The sequence below is a fragment of the Phascolarctos cinereus genome, unplaced genomic scaffold (assembly GCF_003287225.1).
Source record: "Phascolarctos cinereus isolate Bilbo 61053 unplaced genomic scaffold, phaCin_HiC Scaffold_4;HRSCAF=312, whole genome shotgun sequence".
Taxonomy (NCBI): Eukaryota; Metazoa; Chordata; class Mammalia; order Diprotodontia; family Phascolarctidae; genus Phascolarctos; species Phascolarctos cinereus.
The window spans coordinates 718,839,065-718,862,428 of NW_027555847.1; the positions used below are offsets into that span (position 1 = coordinate 718,839,065).

Genomic DNA, 23,364 nt, shown 5'->3' on the forward strand with positions numbered 1-23,364 from the left:
GGCTTCACTGTCCTCCTCCATAAAACACAGCCCCTTTCTCATCTGTAAACACGTGTGAGTTGTCTACAGGGGTCCTGAGACCAAAAGTTAAACATCCCCTAAAGCGCAGAATTGTGGTGTCCGAGCTAGGAGGGGCTTTGGGGATCAGATGAGCCCCACGCCCTCACTTTGGCATTGCTAGACCCTCCCTCTGTCAACCTGGCTCACACTGTCTCACACACTTTCTGCAGATTCATCACCCTATCCAGACCCTAGTGGCCTCTATCTCCACGTCGCCCCTGGTCATTCTCTCTGCTTTGGTGCCTGGCTGGGTGTCCCCTTTGGCCCTAACTCCTGCCCTCACACTGGAGACGTTAGCACACACGTGGATTCCCCATATAAGCCCACTTCATTCAGTCTCCTCAGCTCCCATAACCTTGCTCCATAGGGATGTTCATAACCTTCACCCTGCTCTACAGATGCTCCACTTCTGGGTTTAGGAACTCTGAATTTCCTTTATCCAATAATAACTCTTTTTACCCTCTCTCCTTAGGCCTCACTATCTCTGACCATGGCTTTGGTCCTCATCAGAAAGTGAGACCATTTCCTCCACCCCAAACCCCAAAGCAACCTTCAGAAGGCCTCTAGGCTGACACGTTATTTTTTTTAATAAGCTGGGATGACCGAATGGGCTGAGGCCTGATTCTGAACCACTGAAATAGGAGCTGCCCCCATTCAGCCATGAACTGGCTTAGGGGACCCCGAACAAGTTGCTGCCCTCACTGGGCCTGAGGGCTGCTGGGACTGGAAGCCAAGGAAGGGCTCTTCCAGATATTAGCTAGCTCCTGAGGCCCTACCTACCTTGAGGAAATAGGTCACCATCCCCTCCTGAGATACAGAAACATCCAAGGGGAGGAAGAAGCCATAGCTTCAGACTCTGCATTTGGGTGGGCCCCTTGGTGCCAGGGTGACCTGGCACGGGAGCCCCCCTCCCCTCCCACCCAAACAAACCCGACCCCAGGGAACAGTGAATATGTTAAATTGGCTCAGTCAGCCCCATCCAGGAGCAGGAAATGCAGGCGTGCAAGTTCCAGGAAGCATGGTGGGGTTATGGATGTGGAGGGTGGGAGGAGCTCTGATGTGCCCCCCCTCTTTGCAGGCTGGGGGGCTTAGTTTCCTCCTCTATAAAATGGACAGCCTATACTGGGGCGATCTCATCCCACCCCAACCTGAATTGTGAATCCCCACATGCAGCCTCCTGGTTAGGGCCCAGCCAGTCAGCCTCTGCGCTGAGGACTCCAGCTCAGTGTCCTGAGAGGGAAGAAAGGGAGCAAGACCATGCAGGCCACTCAGCAGCAGAAGGCCCTCAGAGGCTATCTGATCTGACCCTCTCTCTCCTTTTACAGCTGGGGAAATTGAGGCCAAGAAGGTCCCCCAGGTAATAAGCTTCAGGGGCAGGATCTGAACCCGGCTTCTCTGGCCACAAAGGCCTTAGGATGTGGACCTGAGAAATGAATGGGCATCCACAGTGGGGGGCCACCCCCAAGGGAGCGGTCCCAAAGCTCTTTCTATAACCCAGTTTATTTCTGTACAAAACCAGTACTTTACACAAAGAGAACCTACACCTATTCCTCCAGGAATGGATGCCCTGTGCCCACCCCACCCCGGGCAGTCATGCCCCAGTCCAGCGCAGACCCTTCCCTTGGGCGCCGGGGGCTGTCCAGCAGGTGGGGCCCAACCCCAGGACAGCAGTAGCTGATGGCCAGTTCTGAGGGTCTGAGCCCAATAGGCTGAAAAGGGCCGGAGGCTGAGGGGGAGGGAGGCCTGGTCCCCCATCCCTGGGCAGGGGCGAGTTGGGAGGAGCCCCATGGGGCAACAGGAAGCACGTGATTTCACTGTGACCAAGAGGGGCCTGGGAGCCTGAGAACACAGACAGGGCCAGGACCTTCAGGCTAGACAGTGGATGCTTGGCCACCTGCTGGGCCACGTGGGCAGCCCAAGGCCCAATACCAGAGAAAATAAATAGTCACTGAGGCTGAGGAGCGATCCGCTGACCCCCCAGGACCCTCCCCTTACTGCTGCTGGGCAGAGGGTAAGGGTCACACTGATGGGAGGATGCAGTCTGCCCACAGCCTCGAATCGGGGGTTACAGGAACCGTGCCCTGCAGAGAAGGGAGAGAGGCCAGTGCCCAGTAGGCAGAAGAGGACACACAATCCCCTGAGGCCAGCCACTGTCCAGGGCCCCACATTCTGGCCACACAAGATGTCCTCTGCTACTGGCCTAGCAGGACATCGAGCCTGCGGGAAGCTCCCTGTCCCCCACCCTCTGAATGTCCCCTCCCAGCCCTTCAGAAAAGGGAAACAGAGGAATCGGGGAGCCCTGGCTCTTTTACAAGTAAGTGTCTTCACTCTCCTGGGAAGTCAGGCTCTCCTTGGAATGATGAGGTGAGTCCTTGGTGTCTGTATCCTCTGCCCCCGGGGCAGCCTTGCAAGCCAGGTCAGCGGTGGGGCCTAGGCCCTGGGGAGGGGCCTCTGGACTGGGGCCACCCTCGCTGGGTGCCGATGGGGACGGCTGTGGCGGGGGCTGCTGTTGTCCCTTCTGCTTCTCGGCCTTCTCCTTCTCCTTCATCGCCTTCTGATGTGCCTTCTCTGCCTGTTTCTGCTGCCTGCTCTTGGTGCCCGGGGCTGGCAGCTGGGTCCCTGGGGGCAGGCGGATGGAGGGAGAGGGCTCCAGTGCCTTCCGGGGGGCCGGCTCTGCCTCGCTGATGGCTTTGGCCCCATGAAGCCTCGGTGGCGACTGGTACTGGAGCTCACCCCGCGTGTCCTTCCACTTACGAAGCTGAATCAGGTGCTCACGCTCAATCTGCCGCTCAGTTACAGGCAGCTCGATGACCTGGTGCCCAAGACCAGGACCGAGGGCCTAGTGAGGGTACCGCTCATGCCTGGGGTGCAGCCCCGCCACCTTCCAGGGGGCGCCCCCTTTCCTTGGCTCCCCAGCCCCCCCCTCTGCCTTCCAAGGGCCCCACCTTTCCCTGGCTCCCCATCCCCCCCCCACCTTCCAGGGGTCCCCCATACCTCCTGCACCAGGAAGGTCTCCTGCATGATCTTGGGGTTCAGACTCCGCAGCCGCTCCATAGTCTCGTACTGGCCCTGGCAGGCCTTAAGCTTCTCAGAGGAGCCCAGGCTGTGTTTCAGCAGCACCAGGCCCACCCGGAAGAGGATCTTCACCCCTGCAGGGGAGAGGAGAGGTCAGAGGCTAGCCACAACCCGCAGCGGGCTCCAGGCCTGCCTGGGCCACTTCTGGGTATCCCCAGGGCACGTGCTGGGCACTGGATAAATCATGACTGGCCACAGAGAAGGGCTGGCCGGCCCGCCAGAGCACAGGGAGCTTCCCCAGCCCTGTGACTCGCTTGGGTGACTGTAGGAAGCGACGAGCACAAGCGCCATTATCTTTGTTCTCCAATGAGGAAACTGAGGCATACAAAGTTGAAGCTGACCAGTTCAGTGTCACAAGCACTGACCGGCGTGGGAGGTAAAATTAGAACCCAGGACCAGGCACTCTCCCTTCACAACCCCCGCAGGAGGTGGTGCACCGCAGCTCTGGAGGAGCATTCCCCCACCCCTCCTCTGGCCAGTGACAGGCCTCCCAGCTTGGGGGAGGGAGAGGTGAGGGGCGCCAGCACAGGCGTCGGTCCTCCTAGGCTGCTTGCTCCCTGGGGGTCCCTCCGGGCTTCAGACCCCCACCCAATGGAGATGTTCCTGCCCAGGCTGCAGGCAGAAAGGAGGCCTCCATTAGCCCCTGAAATGAGTTCAGTGGGGTGGGGAGTCCATAATCATCCTGAGATTCTCACCTGGGAGGGACTTTAGGGGGCATCTAATCCACTCTGCTTCCCCTCACCTACATTACACCTCACTTTACAGAGGAGGAGATATGGGCCCAATGAGGGCCAGAAACTCCTCCAAGGTTACTCTCTGAGTAACTGAGTGGGATTTGAATCCAGGGTTTGTGACTTCAAATGCTCTTCAGCAGCTGCCTCTTCCTGTAAGCTTTAGACTTCCAGCCTAGACTGAGGAGGGAGCCTACATCCCCTCTGGACAGAAAGACAATCTGGCCTTTCCCCTAGGCCCAAGGGCAAAAGTGAGGGACTGCCTTCTGGAGCAAGGGATAGGGTGATGGCAGAGGCCCTCAAGTGCGCAGCCAGGGGCTCAGGGCCCAGGCGGGTCCACGCCACCATTCTGGGGCAAGCCTGCGCTGATCCCACTCGGCCTGGTGGGTGGAGCACCAAGCTGTTCCCAACGCTTTCCTTTCAAGAGGGCAGAGCCTGGACTTGGCCTGCTCCTTCCTGCATCTGTGCCCTGCCTGGCTTCACCTCCCTGTGTACCTTCTCATCTCCTTCCCCCTTGAGAACGGAAGCTCCTAGTGGATACAGATGGCCTTGCTCTCTTTTTTTTTTGGTGAGGCAATTAGGGTTAAGTGACTTGCCCAGGGTCACATAGCTAGTTGGGGTCACATGTCTAAGGCCGGATTTGAACTCGGGTCCTCCCGACGCTGCGCCACCTAGCTGCCCCGATGGCCTTGCTTTTTCTCAGTTGTATCCCCAGCACTTAGCAGAGAGCTTGGCACGTAGTACTAGCTTAATAAATGTTAGGGGAGATTGCATGGGACCCTTGGTTTCCTCATCTATAAATTGGGGGCAACTGGGTCACAGGGAAATTGCTTTGAAAACTCAGGCGCCACAGAAAAGGGGGCTGTTGGCCTCCCCAGCGCCTCCTGCTCTGCTGCTTACGTGCATGGCTCTGTGGGTCTGCAGGGTCAATACTGAGATGCTGTAATTTCTAATACACAAAGTGCTGCTGTGTGCCCACGTGAGCAAAGGCTCTTTGGGAGATGGGGGACTCAAGAACTTCCCAGGGTATAAAAAGGTCCTGGGAGAGGCTGCTCTGGCCAGAGTGGACTTGTGCCCCCTCCCATATCCTGCACAGACCTTTGCTCTGGCTGTGCCCTCTGGGTAGCCTGGCCTCCCTTCCCTCCTCTGACTGGTCTTCTACCTTCTCTCCAGGAGGTCTCCCCTGCCCCCAGTGGCTGGTAATGATTACCATTCTCTCAGAGCACCCTTTGAGCCTGGGCCTCTCTGAGAGGCTGAGTCTGAATTATCTGAGCTGGCACCTTGGCCATGCCCGCTCCCCCCCACGAAGGGGTAAGCTTGGGCCCTCTCAGCTTGTCTTCCCAACACCCAGGATGGCGCTGGCTCATGCTCTGACCAGGCAGGGCGCCCTCCATGGGTGGCCTGGGCACGCAGGGGCCCACAGTGGGGCGAGGCAGGTCCCGTACCTTCACAGAAAAACATGTCCCAGACGCGGAGCACGGAGCTCCAGGGCAGGGTGCGGGAGAAGGCACACATGAACCACTCCGTCATGTACAGGATGGGGTCAATCTTCTGCTTGCTCAGATGTTGTAGGCCACGGGGGACACTTTGTGCAGCAGAGAAAACAGGATCTCCCCGTCCAGCTGGATGGCCTCCTGCAGCGAGGAACAGGGCTGAGCGTACCAGCACACACACACACGTACGCAAACACATGGAGTGGGCACCCATCTCTCCCCCGCCCCGGGGTACTTCTCATAGGTCTCTGGCCAAGCTCAGCATTCTGATTCTGGAGGTGGGCAGCATGAAAATGGAAGAAGGCCCAGGGGTCCCAGGCCAGGCAAAGGCTGCTCAGGGGTCCCTGGGATGTGACCTGGACCCGGGTGCAGCATCCCGGGGCAGAGCTGCAGCTTACCAGCTTCTCACTGTAGTAGCCCGGCAGGTACTTCTCGCAGATCTGCACAAGGCACCAGAAAGCTTGCTGTGATAGGAAGAAGAAGAGTCAGGCTGGGCACTATGTCCGGGTGCCACAATCTTCTGACGCCTCTCCCTCCCTGCAGGGGATGGAGGCCCAGGGGCCCGGGCAGGCGGGGGATCCCCTGCAGTCCCCAGGAAGCCCCCAAGAGAAGGGGCAGGCGGGTACCTCCGCAGGCATGTGCATGAGCAGGACGGCAGCCACAGGGGCCTGGGCCTGGCAGTAGCCCTCCTCTGGCCTATAGAGGGTGTAGGCCTTCAGCACTCGGAACAAGTCCTGTTGGCTAGAGGAAAGAGACATAGCTGTGAACCAGGGTGCTGGGGGCCCAAGGGCTAGGCTGGACCAGCTGCTCCAAGCAGGAACCAATGCGGGTCCCCCGAGGGAAAGCTCGTGGCTGAGGGGAAGTACTGGCCATCACCCACATCCAAGGGCCTTTCAAGGTCAATTCGTCACCAGTGAGGAAAATGAGGCCACAGAGAAGAGACTTTCCCAAGATCACCTGGAAAGAGCTAGGATTCTGCCCCAGGGACTCCAGGCCCAATCCAGTCCTGGCATACTGCCCCACCCAGGGAGGGGAAGGACTTTCCCAGGGGCAGACTCAGAAAGGAAGAAGGGACAGGTCTACAACTGTTCCCACCCTACCCTAACAAGCTGGAGGTAGAACCAGGCCAAGAAGGCTGGGGTCCCCTTGGCCAGGGCTCAGGCCCCTCACCCAGGCCCTGGCAGACCTTCTTTCTCACACGCTTTGGCATCTCTTCCCTGGCTGGGTTCTCACAGACACCCACAGGTGCCACCAGGCCTCGGGACTCCAAACCTGTGTTCTCTTCCCTACACTCGGGCAGCCCGGAGCCCCGGGGCCCCCAGCCCCGCCAGAGCAGGCTCGGCCACAAGTCTGGTAAAAAGCCCAGCCCTGGCACTGGTGCAGCTTCAACGCACCCACCTATTTCCACAGAGCCCCAGCCTGGGGGCCAGGGGCAGAACTGCTAAGTGGTGGCTGACTCAGCTTGGGAGGCCTCTGTGTCTGGGCCCCGTAGGGTGTCATGCTCGAAGCAGGCTTGGGCTTGGAGTGGCCTTGGGCAAAGCTCACTGGGCACGGGCCTCCTCCTCCAAGCTGCTAGCCTTTTTCCCATCTCCTGCACCTGCAGCACACTGTGCTGCATATTCCAGCCTTCAAGCAAGACCCACAAGCTTCCCCTGTGCTTCACCAGGGCTTGGGCCCCAGGGCAGAAAGGCTTATGTTTCAAGGAGCTAATAAGTCACTTCCCCTCGGAGCTTCAGCTATGGGCCTAGAGGAGTGAGCGCCAGGCATCAGGGCAGGAGACCTGAGTTCGAATCCAGCCTCACACACTAACTGGCTGTGGGACCCTGGGCAAGTCACTTCATCGTCTTTGCCTCAGTTTCCTCATCTGCAAAATGAGCTGGAGAAGGAAGTGGCAAACCCCTCCCTTTTCTCTCCCAATTGGGGTCATGGAAAACCTGAAAAATGCCTCCAACAGCACTGTCAGAACTAGCCCTAATTCAGATCTCCAGAATGAGGCAGCCTGCCCTCTCTTCTTTCCTGCTCCTGTCCCAGCTCGCAGGAAAAGAGTCAATAAATTCATTCACATTGAATGAAGGCTAACTAATGAAGATGAATGTGCCAGGCTCCTCTGGGGAATTTACTGTTCAAATATTAAAGAAAAGAACCTCTTGTGGTGGGATTTACATCAGCAAACTGAAAGGACTCCATTTTTCTGGGTGGAAAGGGAAGGTCCTTTTGGGAACTCCCCAAATCTCAGTCTCCTTACACCCTCACTCCCTGGGCCTGGGAGCTCCCCAAGGGCAGGGCCTGTCTCTGTCCCCTGTGCCCCGCACACAGTCGGTGCTTACTTAATGCTGGCAGCTCACTTTGCTTACCCGTGGCCTCCACGGGACACAAACATCTCATGGAAGGGGAACTGTCGGTGCAGATCTCTCTCAATCACATCCAGCCACTTGGGGTCTCCTGGTGAGAGGTCCAGCTCCTGAAAGGAGAGGGGCTCCATGGGAGGGGACAAGCAGAGATTGGGGCTACCTGCCCCAGGCAGCCAAGGAGACTCTGACACCCCAGAGGCCCTGCAGGTGGGGCCTGCAAGTTCCTCCAGCCAGAGCCTCCAGCTCTGCGCTGAGCGAGCCCCTCCCTCCCTCAACATGGCCTTCCCCTTTCGGGCTTCAGTCTCCTCCCCTGTCCAGATGAGGGATGCGAGCCTCGGGCTCTAAGGCCCTAACTCTGCACCAGCTCTATCTCTGCTCTGGGCCTGAGCTTGGCACAGAGCCCCAGACCACACCTCCACACCGGCATTGCCCAGATCAGAGTGAGCCGCCCAGGCCCTCGCGGCCACACAATTATGTGCCCTTTTGGGTGGATGCAGGTCAGTTTTCATTGTTGGGTTTGCTTTGTGACAGAGGGAAGGGACACTCAAGAAAGGCACGGTCCCTGCACTCCAGCTCACAAAACAGGGACCCACGCAGCGATTCCCAGTGACTTACAGGTGAGCGCCCAATAGCTGTGGCTGCCGAAGCAGGGCACGGGGAAGGCTTTGTGGAGGAGAGGAGCAAGAGGACCCAACATCTTCCCCATCTGCACTGATGGGGCTTCCTGGCTGGAATGCCCTCCCTCTGCACCATCACTGGCTCCCAGAATCCCTGCTTTCCTCCAAAGTCACCTTCACCAGGAGGCTCCGACAGGACGGGTGTTTATACCTCCAGCTGGCAGGGATGGAATCAGGAGCTGGTGGACTGCCTGCTGGCCTCAGGGAGGCGCAACCCTGGGGCTGTGGAAAGCCTCCGTCCTTGCCCTTCCTGGGAACAGGCTTGGCAGGAGTGCCCAATGGTGCCCAGCCTTACAGGTTGCAGGCCCCTAGAGCTACCCCAGCTGCCCTCCCCTGGCCCCTGCAGAACTATAGCCCGCACCTAGCCTTGACCTGACCAGCTCTTTGTCCCCATCTCTCAACTGCCCACACATCCTCTGCTCCAGCCTAAGACACAGAATCCCAGTGGCTGGGCCTGGGCCTCCAAGGCCCTTCAGCCGGCTCTAGACACAAGGGGGTGGGGGTAAGAGGGGCATGCCTTACATCAAACTTCCCAGGGTTCTGCTGGAGCTTCACCTTCCCTCCCGATAGGTACTGCCAGGCCCGGCCCCGCAAAGATGGTGGAATCCCCTTCTGGCACCTCAGACGGATCTGGGGAAAGAGAGCAGCTGCTGAAGGCTGAGGGGGAGAAGAGGGAGGGGAGCAGAGAAGGGGGAGGTGTGCAGCCATGGGCACCCGGCCTGCCTTTAGAGGCCTCTGCATCCAAGGCTGTGAGGCCTGGCCTCTCTGTTCCATGTCCATGTGCTTGAAAATCCAGCTGGGAACCACTGAATACTTGTCTTAAGTAAAAAACACATCTCCAACTACAGGCTGGAACAGCTCCATGGGATGCCCAGTCCCATCTAAGCCTTCCCTGTAGCACGTTTTGAGAATGACCTCAGTGGGATTCTAGATTGATGCCACCCAGATGATCCTGGGGGAGGTCACTCAGCCTCTCTCTCCACATCTGTAGAATGAGGGGTCAGACCAGGCAGCCTGCTCCAGGCCAGCATACTCCCACCTTCCTTCCTCTTCTGCCACATCCATCCATCCCCTTCCTTCCCTCTTCCCTCTCTTCCTTTCTCTTTCCCTTCCTTCTTCCCTATTTTCCTTCCTCCTCTCCCTCCCTCCTTTTGTCTTTTCCCTTCTCTCTTCCTCTGTCCTCCCCTCTTTCCTTCCTTCCCTCCCTCCTCTCCCTTCCTCCATCCTTCCCTCTTTTCCTTCTTTCCCTCCTTCCTTGGACTGGGCTCACCAGGCCAGTGTCTTTTCCTCTGGCCAGCCAGGGCCTCCTGAGGTGGCCTGAGAAGGGCGTCCCACAGTAACTCACCCTGACACGGGCTTTCAAATTTACCTAGCACTATCCTCCTAAGAACCTGGGAGGCAGGAAAGGCAAGAATTCTTTGCAGGTGAGAACCTGCGGCCCAGAGTAGGCAAGCCATTTGTTGAAGGTCACACTACCATGAGGCTGACCACCGTCAGGGTCCTGAGCTCAAGGCCACATGTCTCTGCTACTCTCTGCCCCACTTCCCAAAGAGCCCACTGGAGCAGCTTTGTCTCAGGCGGGGAGCTCCCCAGGATGCATTCTGCCCTGGGCCCTACTCCCAAGGGGAGGGGAGGAGGGGATGCCTTGCCTATGTCAGCTTCAAAATGGGGATTCCCTGGCCAGTCATCAGTGATAAGATCAGGACGGAAGAAATGACCAAAGCCCTTCCCAGGTCTTGGGGGGGGGGTGTCCTGCACCCCTAAGGTGTGTCAACAGCAGGCCAGCCTCCCCGGGGCAGGAGCCTCAATGCTGGCGACTCTAAGCAGGCCTAGAGCCCAGGTCCCGGGCAGGCCTCGAAGCCCCACTCCCCCTCAGACCTGAGGTAGACAGCCTGGTTCCCCTGGGCCCTGTTTGGTAAACTGGCCTGCTTTCCTGCCTCTCAAGCAGCCTGGGTTTCCCCTGCAAATACTGCCCATCCCTGGATTCTCCTCTGCCACGTGACCCTCAGGGAATGAACATTTACAGGACAGGTGCCTGGCACTGTCACAGAGGTACGCTGCCAGGGACAGTACTGTAAGAGCTGGAGGCCTTTGGAGAATCCTGACAAACTACTGTCCAGGAAGATGAGGCAGAAGCTTCAGGGGCCAGCCCCTTTTCCTCCAGAGGCTTACCTCCTCAGATCCAATTGGACTCAGAGCCTAGGAGAGCACAGAGACAGCTTATCGGGGCCCGGGGAACCCCCCAAACCTTCTTCTGGCACTGAGCAGAGGCATTCCGCGGCCAGCACTCGCTCAGAAAGCTTCAGAAGCTTGGAAAGAAAATGGGCCAGCTGCAGAGGCCCCAGGGAGAGGCTGGGAATCCCCAGTTTTCCCCATCTCAGGTCTTGAGGGGGACAGAAGAACAAAGCTCCCCCAATGGAGAGCACAACCCAGACAGAAGTGACCCATCTCCTGCAATCGAGGGGCTGGCCTAGCTAATCTGAGGTGTCTTCGCCGTCTACATCTTTGGGGGGGTTTCTTTCTTTCTTTCTTTCTTTCTTTCTTTTTATTTCATTTCTTTTCTTTCTTTCTTTCTTTCTTTCTTTCTTTCTTTCTTTCTTTCTTTCTTTCTTTCTTTCTTTCTTTCTTTTCTTTCTCTCTCTCTCTTTCTTTCCTTCTTTCCTTCCTTCTCTTTCTCTCTCTCTCTCTCTTTCTTCGAGGCAGTTGGGGTTCAGTGCCTGGCCTGGGGCCACACAGCTAGTGAGTGGTATGTGTCTGAGGATGGATTTGAATTCAGATCCTCCCGACTCCAGGGCCGGGGCTCTATCCACTGTGCCACCTCCCTGCCTTGAGTTCTAGAGCTCTGATCCCAAACGCTCTCCCTATCCCCAGCTGTCCAAAAGAGGCCAGCCTCAGACAATCCTTCCCCCAAACGTTCCTCTTGAGGGGCCCAAGCACTAGCTGCGTGACTGGGAGAATAGTGATGACAAGGGGGGTGACACAGGGTGTAGAGGGGAGAGCCCAGCCTAGGTGTGCCCAAGGTGGGGTGAACTCTGCAGGACGAGGGCCAGGAAACTTCCCATCACATTACTAGGATGTCAAAGCCAGCAGGGACTGCTTCAGAGGTCACTGGGTCAGAGAAAGAGTCCCAGACCCAGAAGGGCAGTGGGAAGCCACAGGTACTGCCCATGGTGGCCCGTGGGGGATCCTTGTGGGCTCCCACCTGCCACAGCCAGTGGGAGCCAGTCCGCAGAGTTCTGCCATCCCTCAAAGCCAGGAAAAGTCCCTAAGGACTCCAGGAGCTGGGTTTCCCCTCTTTCTTTCAAAAGGCCTGGCTGACGTTGTGCAATGACTAATGCTGGTAAACTTAACCCTTCCCAGCAATACGAGGCTCTAAGACATCTCCAAAAGTCTCATGATGGAAAATGCTATCCACATCCAGAGAAAGAACTGTGGCGTTTGAATGCAGATTGAAGCAGACTATTTGCTATTTTTTTTCTTCTGTTGTGTTTTGTTTCCTCTTTCTGGTGGTTCCTTCTATTGGTTCTAATTCTTCCTTACAACATCACTAATGTGAAAATATGTTTAATAGGAATGTAAATGTATAGCCTATATCAGATTGCGTGCCATCTTGGGGAGGGAGGTGGGGAAGAAGGGGGGAAAAATTTTAAACTCAAAAGCATATGGAAGTGATTGTTAATAAATCAAAATAAATTAATAAAAAAAATAAATAAAAGGCCTGGCTGGGGTAGGGAAGGAAAGCACTGGACACTCAGAGAGCATATTCAGGGGAAGCTTGTAAGCCTTCAGACTCAGCCAGGGAGGAGTGGGATCAGGGATGGAGGGAAAGACAGAGACAGGGACAAATTGGGCAGTGAACATGAGCAGCTGAGGAGTGAAGCCGCTGGCTCGGAAGAAGAGGACACCAGCTGCTTCTCTGGCTCCATGGAGAGGGAGCTCAGAAGCCAAGAGGAATCATGGAGAGAAAGAAGAAAATCATACACTGGCCCGTGGGTCAGGCCTATGGAATGGCCCTCCTCTTCAGGGAGCTCAGCCCAGACCGAGGCTTCTGGTGTTGACTGACCGGGGGCCACAGGGAGAAGGCAGAGGATCGGTGGGTCAAATGGCCAAAATGCCCAGAGAATGCCTGAATCATCACACAGGAGAGCCCTGACGTCTGGCCCTGTCATTGAGGCAGACACAGAGAATGCCTCCAACAAGTTTCTGCCTCTTGGGGCCTCTGTCTCCTCATTCACAAAAGAGAAACAAAGTTTTCCCTCCTTCTGTCCCCTTTCCAATGTCACTGCAAGGATCACTGGAGAGCTCTGGGAAAGTCTTCAGTGGGATGCCGAGTGAGGGATCCTGACCAAAGCCTCAGCATGCCGTGGGGGGAGCCACCGGCTCCATGCCTGCCCAGGCCACCCAGGCATCTTCCTCCAGGCACAAACACTCAGGGAAAAAGCACTCTCCAGGCCCCGCTGCTGCCTGGCCGTCCAAAGGAATACAATATCCCGATATGGGACAATTTTATGCTGGGCCTGCCTCAGGAGAGTCCTTGTCAGCTCAGGCCTCTCAGGAGTAGGGGGATGTGGCAGGGGAGGAGGCCGGCCCTGCTTCCAGAGGCGGGTGCTGCGTGCACCAGGCTGCACAAGCCAGGGCCACACGAAACACTCCCAAGGCAACCAGCATGAGTGGGCCCTCTCTGGCCAGGGCCTGCATGAGGAATGAGCTGGGCCGGGGCTGGAGCACTCCCTACTCCCCCCACCCCATCCCCAGGCAGCCCTGCCAGTGAGGAGGAAGCAGCGGGAGGCTTGGGAGATGGGAGGGCCAAGAGGACAGCCTAAGAGAAGGACCCGACAAAGACGCTTCCACAGGTGCAGTGCTGAGGAGACAAGGGCATGGAGAAGTCCTCACAGGCCACTGAGCTGAGGCCCCTCATTTTACATAGAAGGAAACTGAGGCCCACGACGGGGAAATGACATGCCCAAGGTTACTGAGGAAAGGGGCCTCGGCGGTCAGGGCTTCCCACTTGGAGGCTGGGCTCCTTGGCCTCCTCGTCACTGGTCCCAAGCTGGGACACTGGGATCGAGGTGGTCTGAGGAGCAGGGGACAAAGAAAGGCTGCCGAGGTCCTGGGGGGACACGGGCCAATGCTGGGAGCTTAAGCTGAGAGCCCGCTCCCCAGACCCCCAGCAGGCTTCCTCAAGGCAGCAAGAACAGAGCACGCTCCCCAGAGGGAAAGCCCAAAGCCCCCGGGCCCTCTGCCCCCGTGCAGATCCAGGGCCCCCCATCATCCACACCCTCTCCAAGGTCCCCCGGGCCCTCTGCCCCTGTGCAGATCCAGGGCCCCCCATCATCCACGCCCTCTCCAAGGTCCCCCGGGCCCTCTGCCCCCGTGCAGATCCAGGGCCCCCCATCATCCACGCCCTCTCCAAGGTCCCCCGGGCCCTCTGTCCCCGTGCAGATCCAGGGCCCTTCCCCTGAGCTGAGGGCCTGGGAAGCTCCAGGACCTCACCAAGGGAAGAGGTGTGGGGGTGCAGACATGGGAGAAGGATGCCAACAACCACTCTGGCCCCGGGCCCCCCAGGGCAGCAGTGGCCTGAGGCTCCCATACTCCTCTCTCTAACTGTAGCAGGAGGGGCACTCTAATGGGTGCCCTGGCCCCTGGGCCCAGCCAGGAGAAGGCCCCAGCAGTGCTTCTCCCAGCCGAGGGAAGACACCTGCTCCTGAAAGGCCTCGCCAGCCCCGGTCGTCAGCAAACTCACGGGGAGCCCCGCTCAGGAGCAGCAGCGGGGATCAGATCAGGGGCCGGGAAACAGAACCGTCACTTCCAAACCAGCCAGGTCTCCTACTCCCATCGGCCTCCCTGACCTTTCAGCTCTTCCTGGCACAAGAGTCTTCCTTCTGCCTCCCCTGCCCCTGGAACGTTCGCTCTCCTGCCCACTTGGCCTCCCGGCTTCCCTCATCCAGCACCTTCCCTCCTCCCTTATCCGTATTCCCCATCATCCACGGGGGGTGGCCTGGGAGCTCCCAGAGGGCTCAGCACAGGGCCTGGCACACAGCAGGAACCTGGTAACAACATGCTGACTTCAGCCACTGGAGAGGACGCCCCCCCCGGAAAGTGGCCGCGACGCCCCGGCTCACCCACCTTCTTGTGCTTCTTGGCCATCCACTTGTCCCAGCTGTTGAGCATGTCCAGCCACTTGGACTCCCTCTGTCTCAGCACTTCCAGGGGGACTTCCTCTAATCTATGAGAACAAAAGCAGAAGACATCAGAGTCGATCCTGGCAGAGTCAGGGCAGGGCCCTGGGCCCAGCCCACCCTGCAACCCGGCCCCTGCCTCTCCCCGCTCCCCTTCTGACCACCAAATCATCCTCTCTGGGCACCAGCCTCCAAAAAGCGGGAAAATGCTCCAGCCCAGCTTCTTCCAGAGAAAAAACCAAGCAGAAACCCCCAAGGAAATGCCCATTCATCACAGCCCAGCTCTGCCACCTCCTCCCTGTGTGACTCTCTGTTGACCTCAACTCATCTGTAAATGGAGGGAGCAGAGCCTATAACCTCGGGGGTCTCTGCCAGTTCTCAATCTAATCCAAGTCACAGTGACCCACGGTGGAGAGAATCCGAGCACAAACTGTACCCACCCTTTGACCTGGCAATGCTGGGACCAGGTACAGACCCCAAAGGGAAAGGTCCACATTTGCAAAAGTACTTGGGGAGTGGCAAAGAACTGGGGAAAAGCAGGTGTCCATCGGCCGAGGAGTTACTGAATGACAGCTGGAGGAATGTCACGGAAGCAAAAGCAACACACAGAAAGAATTCAGAGCCACTTGGAGATTGTAGGAAGGCAGAGCAGGACCAGATGGGAAGACAAGCCCGGAAGATTTCAGCATGCCCATCCGTGCCAAGAGTAACCGTGACTTGGGAAGGCAGAGGCCGGCCAAGCTTCCCCGCCCTCCCCAGGTGAGGGATCTAGCCACGGTCCCTACTGTGAAGCTGCCGGGCCCCACTGGCAGGAGGGAGGGAAGAAGCAGCAAACAGCAGCCCTCAAGGAGCCCAAGTGCTAACTCCAGCCGAGGAAACCAAGGTCCGTCTGTCCATTGTGCTGCCCTATCTCTGGCCTCCTTCCCAACACCACGGATCACACCTTCACTCCCTCCTTCCCGCACGGGCTGTGGCTCTGCTCCCCACTGTCCCATGAAGAATCTCTCTACCACCATGGCTTCTCAATCTCTCCTTTTTTGGGCTGCACACAATCCGACTACATCCCCTCCTCCAGATGCTGGCAGCTGTCACTGACCCACCCAAGCAAATGTTCTCCCCCTGACCTCCTTCGGCTTTTGAGAGTCCCGTGTGAGCTAGTGTGAAATATGCAAGCCAAATGTGAGGACCACGGCACAGAAAGGGACAGCGGGCGCCATCTTTGGCTGGAAGACTCCCCGCCACCACTCATCTGACGAGGGTCCTCCAGGGGCGGGGATCCCCTTCCACCCAGGCTCCCCGATGGACAAAGTGAAGTGAACTGGACTTGAACGTCAAGTATGGGAAGAAGAGATGTCGAGTTTCCTCCCATATGGCCTCACTGACAAGTGCTGGCCCCTTGTGGGCCTGGTCCTGGGCTCAAGAGGCTCAGAGGGACCCAGCAGCAGACACCGGGGGGAGCAGCCACTGACACACCAGAGCCCATCAGCTGTTCCATCCACATGATTGGACCTTATCTCCGTCCATACTTATCTCAGACTGGGATTTATGAGGTCAGTTCCCTTTCTCCTTTCTCCAGACATTGGGCCCAACCCCCAGAACTTAGGAAACTGGAGGTGGAACGGCGATAGAGTAGAAAGAAGGCTGGATTTGAAGTTGGAAAGTCTAGGCCCAAAGTCCAGGCTGTGCTGCCCGGGGGACATGCTGGCGAGGCATTCTCATCTGCAAAATGAAGGGGCTGGAGTCTCCTGACCATCTCTACGGGCCCTTCCAGCTCCGCAGAGACACAAGGCCCATCAGCTTCTGGGGACAGAGGGCACCAAGCCCTGGTGGCTCTGAGAGGCTGAGAACAGGACGTGTCTGAGGACTTGGCACCAGCTCTGACCTCTCTGCCAGAAACCTGCCATTATGACCTTCACTGGTTGGAAGAGCCAAGCCAGTGCCCAGGGACACGGACACCAGTAGGGAGGGGGCGCCCTCTATCCCTCCTCCTCCAGACTGAATCTGGGGAAAAGAAGGAAGGCCATAGGCCCTAAGGCAGCTCAGAACAGAGATCCCAGCTCCATCTTGGGCCCAGGCTTTCTCACTCTGGTGCTCCTTCCACCAGGGCTGAGCTACTTTCCCAGGGTCATGGCATGGGTAGGCAACCTCTCTCAAACAAGCTGAAGATGGTACATGAGGCTGGCCCCGGGGCGTAGGAAGATCACACTGTCTGGCCCTACCTCACACACTAGAAGAAGACCCATGGGGCCTTTGGCAAGCCATCTCTGAAAAGTGTGGAAAGGCCAGTGCGCAGGCTTACTGCTACCTCTTACAACTTGCAAAGGGGCCAGAAGCATTCAACAGCGGGAGCCCCTCATCCGAGGATATGGGCACTGGCGCTAACGGAGCAGAGAAGCCCCTGGAACCATATTTCCTAATTCACAGGAGCACAGCCTTTGTTTGCCACCAGGCCTGAGGAGTAATGTATCCAGGGAACGTGATACCCCACGGAGATAAGGTCCAACTTCAAAGGCAAATTGCTCCGATCACTCCCATGACGGTGTACAAAGCTCTTTCAGCGTTCATCTCTGTAAGGCATGATCCTGTAAGGCAGGTAGGGATGGCATTAATCCATTTAACAGGCGAAGTAACTGAGCCAGGCTCACCCGGGAGCTGACCGTCAGAGCCAGGAGAGAAGCACTGAATGCTACTGAGGGCCCAGGAGTCAACAGGCCGGACACAAATCATGCACAGGCAGGCAGAGGGGCCAGGAAGCTGGGGCTCCGTGTCTGGGTCATCCCTCAGACACTGGACCTGCCCCGGCCTGGGCCGGCCCCAGGGCTCCCCTATACCCGATGGACCCTTACCCAAGGAGTGGGGCTGGGGAGCAGTAAGGGGGTGGGCCACCAGGGCCTCCTCCAGGAAGGAACGAGGAGAGGCTGGCTAGCTGCACGTCATGCTTGACCAGCAAGGGCTTTCTCCTCCTCCCAGCAGCCTCCAAGCCCTATGGGCCTGCAGCCCTGATCGGGCCTGGAGAGTGGCCAGGCTTCACTTCCACCTCCCCTACCTGGCTCTGACGGGCAGCAGCACCAGCTACAGCTTGGCAAACCTGATCGACTGAGCTTTGTACTTACTTTTGCTGATGTGATGTTTTGTTTAATCACCCGGTAAAGTTTTATTTTTAACCCTACTGGACTTGTGAGTTTAAGAGGGAAAGTGTTCTCACTCCTTCCTGGCCTAGAGCAGCTCCAGCACAGGCCTGGTCACCCTACCCTCCCTAGACTAGAGCCAGACCCAGAGAGCTCGCCCTGGGGGGCAGCTCTAAGGGCTCCTCCCCTGACCTCATGAAACTTCCCACCTTCGGAGCAACAAGATGTCTGGAATACACCCAAAAGGAGAAGAAAGCCCCACTGTTCCATTGACGGAAAACAAGCTGTCGGCGTTCTGAGACCACGTGGACCCTGCTTTATGTGTCAGGCGTGTTCTCCCAGAAAAAAAGCGTAAATCAAATTTCCTTCAATAAAACTGGCCTCTACCATCCCTGTGTGTCTGAGCCCAAGGAAAGGGTTCAGGAGCCCCCAGTCCAGGCTGCCGGGCTCACCCGCTCCAGTTCCTCTGCCCCACACCTGCCCACTCCTCAGCACCTTGAGTGGCCCTCCCTAGCCTCCAGGAGGCTAGCATTTAAGGCCCTCCTCAACTGCCTACCTCCCTTTTCCAATCTTCAGGCAAAGGGGCCAGCTTGGGGCTTCCCACACAAGAATCCTAGTCAGGGTCCCCTGTTCGGGGCATGGCTGCCCTGCTCTGCTTCCACCATGATGGATGGTAGGACTGGCTCCCCAGGCACCCACATTAGCCTTGCTCCCCAGCTCTAGTGCAGTGGACATACCTGGCGCCTCTCTGGGAGCCTGATCCATTCCCTTTCCCCCCAGGGAGGTCAACGTGAATGAGTAGGCCTGGAAGGGCTGGGCAATGGCACCAGGCAGGCCCTGGTGGGTGGGTCAAGAACAGCTGCTTAATTAAATTTGTTGAATTCCAGTCCTAACACACCCCCTCCCCGGGTAAGCATTCCCATCTTCTCTGGGCCTCAGTTTACTCTGTCTGTAAAATGAAGGAACTTGATTACCCTCAACCCCTTCCCGGCTCTAAGACTGCTGGTTCTGTCACGAGCCCTTCTGTCTGGGTGCTCCCAGATTTGTCACAAATCCCCAGCTCTAGCCAGGCCCGTCTCCTCCGTGTGCAAAACACATACGTGTTCATTTCTGACTCCCTGGCTTCACATGTGACTGGGTCACTGTGACTCCACCTCCCCAAATCCTCTTAAAGCAGAGGCAGGCAGCTCTGCACAGCTCAGCACTTCGACTCTCTCTGTATTGTTCCCAGCTTCCTGTGGGTGTGCCTCTGTGTGTGTGTGTGTGTGTGTGTGTGTGTGTGTGTGTGTGTGTGTGTGCATGTAGGCACATGTGTGTGGGCCCCTGCCTTGCCTGTGTGTGTCTTACTTCCCTCCACCTCTAATTCCCCCAAAGACTGCAAGATCCCCATGTAGGAGACAGGGCCCATGTGCTACTAATAGTTCCCATCTCTGGACCCCACCCGTTTTAGTGAAGACTCCTGCCCAGGAAGGGCCTGAGCTGAGACTCAAGGCCAGCCCAGCCCTGTACAGTCCCCCAAGCCCAGGGAGGACTTCCATGCACCAGGCTGCCTAGGCAGGGGCCCTCCACCTCTTCTGTATCCCTGCCATGCTTAGCCCAGCATGCTGGGCATCCCAGGTACCCCCCCCAACACACTTAACTGATTCACTTTTCATCTCCGGAGGTGATCTCACCCCCATTCCCTGGCCTCTGCAGCGCTGTAGGCAGGGCCAGTGGTGTTCTCCACTCCCCCGACCTCCTCAAAGCATCTCTCCCAACCTGTCAGACTCCCTTCTAAGAGTCACGAAATCCTCATGGGGGAAGAAGAGACTCAGGAATCTGGTGACAGGCTGAGCTCTGGTCTGCCAGGTCCCCAGAGTGGAGATGATGGAGCCTGAGCTGGGGACCGGCCTTGCCCCCGAAGGGAGAAGATCCTGACTGGTGGGATAAGACCTTTGAGGGCCAGGGGGGCAGAACCACAGTCTCCTCCCCCGGAAGGCCAGAGATGACAGGTCACACCCACCCCAAGGCAGGTGGGGTTCCTACAAGTGACTGGCCATTGACCTCACCACTGCAGGCCTCCGACTTAGCAAGGAGGACCCAGGAGATGAGGGCATCTCCAGCCTTTTTGGCCTTTAGACTAAAGGATGGCGCTCTAAGCTTGCTTTCTCTGAAGAATCAAGGCTACAACAGGCAGAGCTGGGGCGGCCTTCACGCTCTTTCCTTTCCCCTAAAAACCTCAGACCCCAACTTGGCAGATCAAGGGGAATCTGCTATCGTCCCCAGGCAGGGCGACCTTTCCTCATTTCCCCTACCCCCCAGGAGTCTAAACAGCCCCTACCCCAGCGCTGAGATCACGCCCCACAGCCTGTATGTGCAGCCGCTGAGTTCTCCCCTCTGTAGGCCTTCCCTGGGCCAACTTCCTCCAACCTAAACTCCTCTGCCTGGCACTCGAGGCCTCCCTGCAGCCAATATGTGGATCCCTGTCTCCTCCTCATTCACATGCCCAGCTCCTGTAGGTAAGTAACTCAGGCACGCCTCCCCCACTTCCTAAGGGTGAGGGACCCATCCAAGGCTCCCCAGCTGGTCAGCAGCAGCTCCCCCACTCCCAGGCCAAGACTTTCCCATCATTTGCCGTGAAGCAAAAAAACAAACAAAAAAGGGGGAGCTAGGTGGCACAGTGGATAGAGCACGGGCCCTGGAGTCAGGAGGACCTGAGTTCAAATCCAGCCTCAAACACTTGATACTTACTAGCTATGTGACCCTGGGCAAGTCACTTAACCCCCCGATTGCCTCACCAAAAAAAAGCAAATAAACAAACAAACAAACAGAATAGCCTGCTGTGGTCAGCAGTCACCAACCACCATTTCTACAAAGGTCCAGTTACTAAGATGCAGAGATGTTCCTGCCCTTTGGTCTGGAGGTCTTCTGGCAGAGGCCAGTGGGGCTCCTGCTGACCGAAGGAAGCTTGTTCAGGCCCAGTTTGGACTGGATGGCCTTCAAGGTCAGTCCAAATCTGCCATTCCCCGCTGCTCTGGCTTGGCCGGCCTGGACTCCTCCAGACTTAGCCGGAGGCAGAGATAGATAGCTCTGCTCTCCCATGTAGGGTATACCTAGGAGGTTTAAAATTCAAGTGGGAGGGGCAGCTAGGTGGTGCAGAGGATAGAGCAGGGACTCCAGAGTCAGGAGGACCTGAGCTCAAATCCGGCCTCAGACGTTTGACACCTATTAGCTGTGTGACCCTGAGCAAGTCACTTAACCCTAACTGCCTCACCAAGAAGCAAAAACAAACCAAAAAAAGATTCGTGGGGGGGGGAGAGACATTATAATTAGAAAAGGTGATGTCAACAGCAGTCTGCCCTAGAATCATGGCCCCTGAGCTAGAAGGGGACTTCAAGCCCCACGTGGGAACAGAGGCCAGAGATACACAGTGACTTGCAGCTAAGGAGTGGCCAGGCCAAGGGCTCAAATCCAGGACCCTCTTGATCGTACCACGAATCACAGCTGACTCCCCACGAGACTTTGTATGCTGCTCCATGACCCTCGGCTCCGTCAGGAGCCCAAAATACCTGCTGGTATTTTGACCACACCTGCCGGCCAACTCTGCAGGCAAGGCCTGCCTGTGGCACGTCCCTGAGGGGCCCAGAGAGCAGTGGACACAGCCAAAGCTCCACTCATCTTTTTCATCCCCAAACAGCCCTTCCCTACTTCACTTATTCTTGTGCACAGTGCCCCCCTCCTCCCAGGCATGGAGCCTCAGAACCTGGATGCCAGGATGACAGGACTGGAAGGAACCTTAGAAGGGTCCTGAGAAAAATTCTCTCATTTTGTAGCTAAGAAATCTGAGACCCAGAAGTTAGGTGACTTATCCAAGGTCCCACAGCCATCTCTGCCTCATCTCTCCTTCACATCCAATCAGCTGCCATCATCTCTGGCATCCATTCCTCCTCCACTCCCACTGCAAGCCCTTGGTGAAGGCCTCCACTATTATAACAGCCACACCTGTCTTCTTGCTTCCAAGTCACCCCCTTCCAATCCCTCCTTAACACCACTCCCTGCAGGCCTACTGCCTACCAGTCCTGGCAGTCAAGATCATCCACACTGGGCTCTAACGGACCCTCCTACTGCTTCCCTTTACCTCCTCCTCTCCATGCCCCCCCCACCCTAGTCCCACCTGGAACGCCTCCTCCGTGAAGCCTCCCCCTCAGACTACACGGATGACATTAAACACTGCCCCCTTCTCCCTTTCCCTTGTAGGGCAGTTATTTGTGTCCACATCCTATGCTGCCCCTTGAGCTCGGTGCCCAGGTATTGTGTCCCTTCTTGTGCCAGAGTCCCCAGTGCCAAGGAGGCAGGCCCTTAATCAATGTCTGTGGAACGTATTTCTCGGCTTAGCTTTCCCAGGGGCAGTGGACACAGTGCTAGGCTGGGAACCAGGAAGACCTGAGCTCAACTCCAGCCTTAGACTCTGACTAGCTCTGTGACCCTGGGCAAGTCACTTCACATCTGCCTCAAGTTTTCTCATCAATAAAATGAGGATGATGAGAGCATCTGCTTTCTAAGACTGTGTGAGATCAGATGGGAGAACAATTGTAAGTGCTTTGCACCCCGTAAGGTGCTACATAAATGCTAGTTATGCTCATTTCAAGGGGGAAGGGAAGGTAAACGGGGAGGACCGAAGGATGACACCGCCTCCTGCGTGTTGTACACCCCAACACGAGATCCCTTGCGTCAGGCTACAGACCAGTGGCTCTTCTCTAGGTGGAAGAGATGAAGAGAGAAGGCCCCAGGAAGTAACACGTGTCTTCCAAGAGAGGCTCCACATGCCCAGTTCTCATTTCTGCTTTGCTTTCAAAGGCCAAGAAGAGGGTGGAGTCCTCTGAAAACAGGCTGACTCAGAGAGGCCTAGGAGGCAGGCCCAGCCCAGCCCGGTCTCTCAGAGAGGCAGTCAAACACAGAGGAAAGCCTCCTAGACCAATGACCAGGAAGTAGGAAAAGGTCCCAAGGAGTCCACGGGAATAGAGTTCACTCTCACCTCCAGGGCCACACACACAGCATCTGAATAAGGCCATCTATGGACAAAATCCCAGAAGGCTTACTCATGCCAACCCCTACCTAAACTCTCAACTCCAGCCCTCCACAGGCTCCCTGACAAGCAGCCAGCCAGCCTGCCTCCTCTGCTGACCACTTCCTCCTCCTTACAAACAATGGATTTTCATGAAAATGCTGGAGGGGAACCACTGGGGACAGCCAGGTGAATGTACCAAAAAAGGTCCAAAGGCCGCCGGCCGATGCAGAGGAAGAGAGCCCTGGATAGAGGAACTCAAAGACCTAGTTTCCAGCTCAGTTCTAACAGCCAAGTTCCTTCTTCCCTTCTCGAGGTTTCCATTTCATCTTCTGGAAAACAAGAGTTGGGCCAGACCAGGAATGTCTGCTTCTGTCTGGACTGTGAGCTAAGAACAGTTTTTATAGTGCTCGAGAAGGCTTCATTGTATTTTAAAATGTCAAGGCCATTCTTAGCCGGCAGTCCTGAACGGAAACTGGCCAGCGGGCACGTGCGGCCTTCAGGTCACGGTTCCTAGGTGACCCCCGGACCAGACAGCCTCTAAAGGGGTGTCTGGCTCTAACGCTCTTGACCCCCTGAAGTACCTCAAATCAAACTAGAGAAGGCGGGAGGGAGCACTGAGCCCT

General features: G+C 57.0%; 1 protein-coding gene across 1 annotated transcript in view; it reads right to left on the reverse strand.

Annotated features, from left to right (window-relative positions):
- Positions 1-1,542: 1,542 nt before the first annotated feature.
- TBC1D10A (TBC1 domain family member 10A) overlaps positions 1,543-23,364 on the reverse strand; it is a 38,276-nt gene continuing 16,454 nt past the window's right edge. Inside the window, 9 exon segments of the mRNA XM_020996627.2 lie at positions 1,543-2,872; positions 3,055-3,209; positions 5,312-5,434; positions 5,437-5,500; positions 5,758-5,823; positions 5,986-6,100; positions 7,714-7,820; positions 8,910-9,017; positions 14,514-14,613. Of these exon segments, the coding sequence (XP_020852286.1) occupies positions 2,369-2,872; positions 3,055-3,209; positions 5,312-5,434; positions 5,437-5,500; positions 5,758-5,823; positions 5,986-6,100; positions 7,714-7,820; positions 8,910-9,017; positions 14,514-14,613 (1,342 nt within the window). The 3' untranslated portion in view covers positions 1,543-2,368.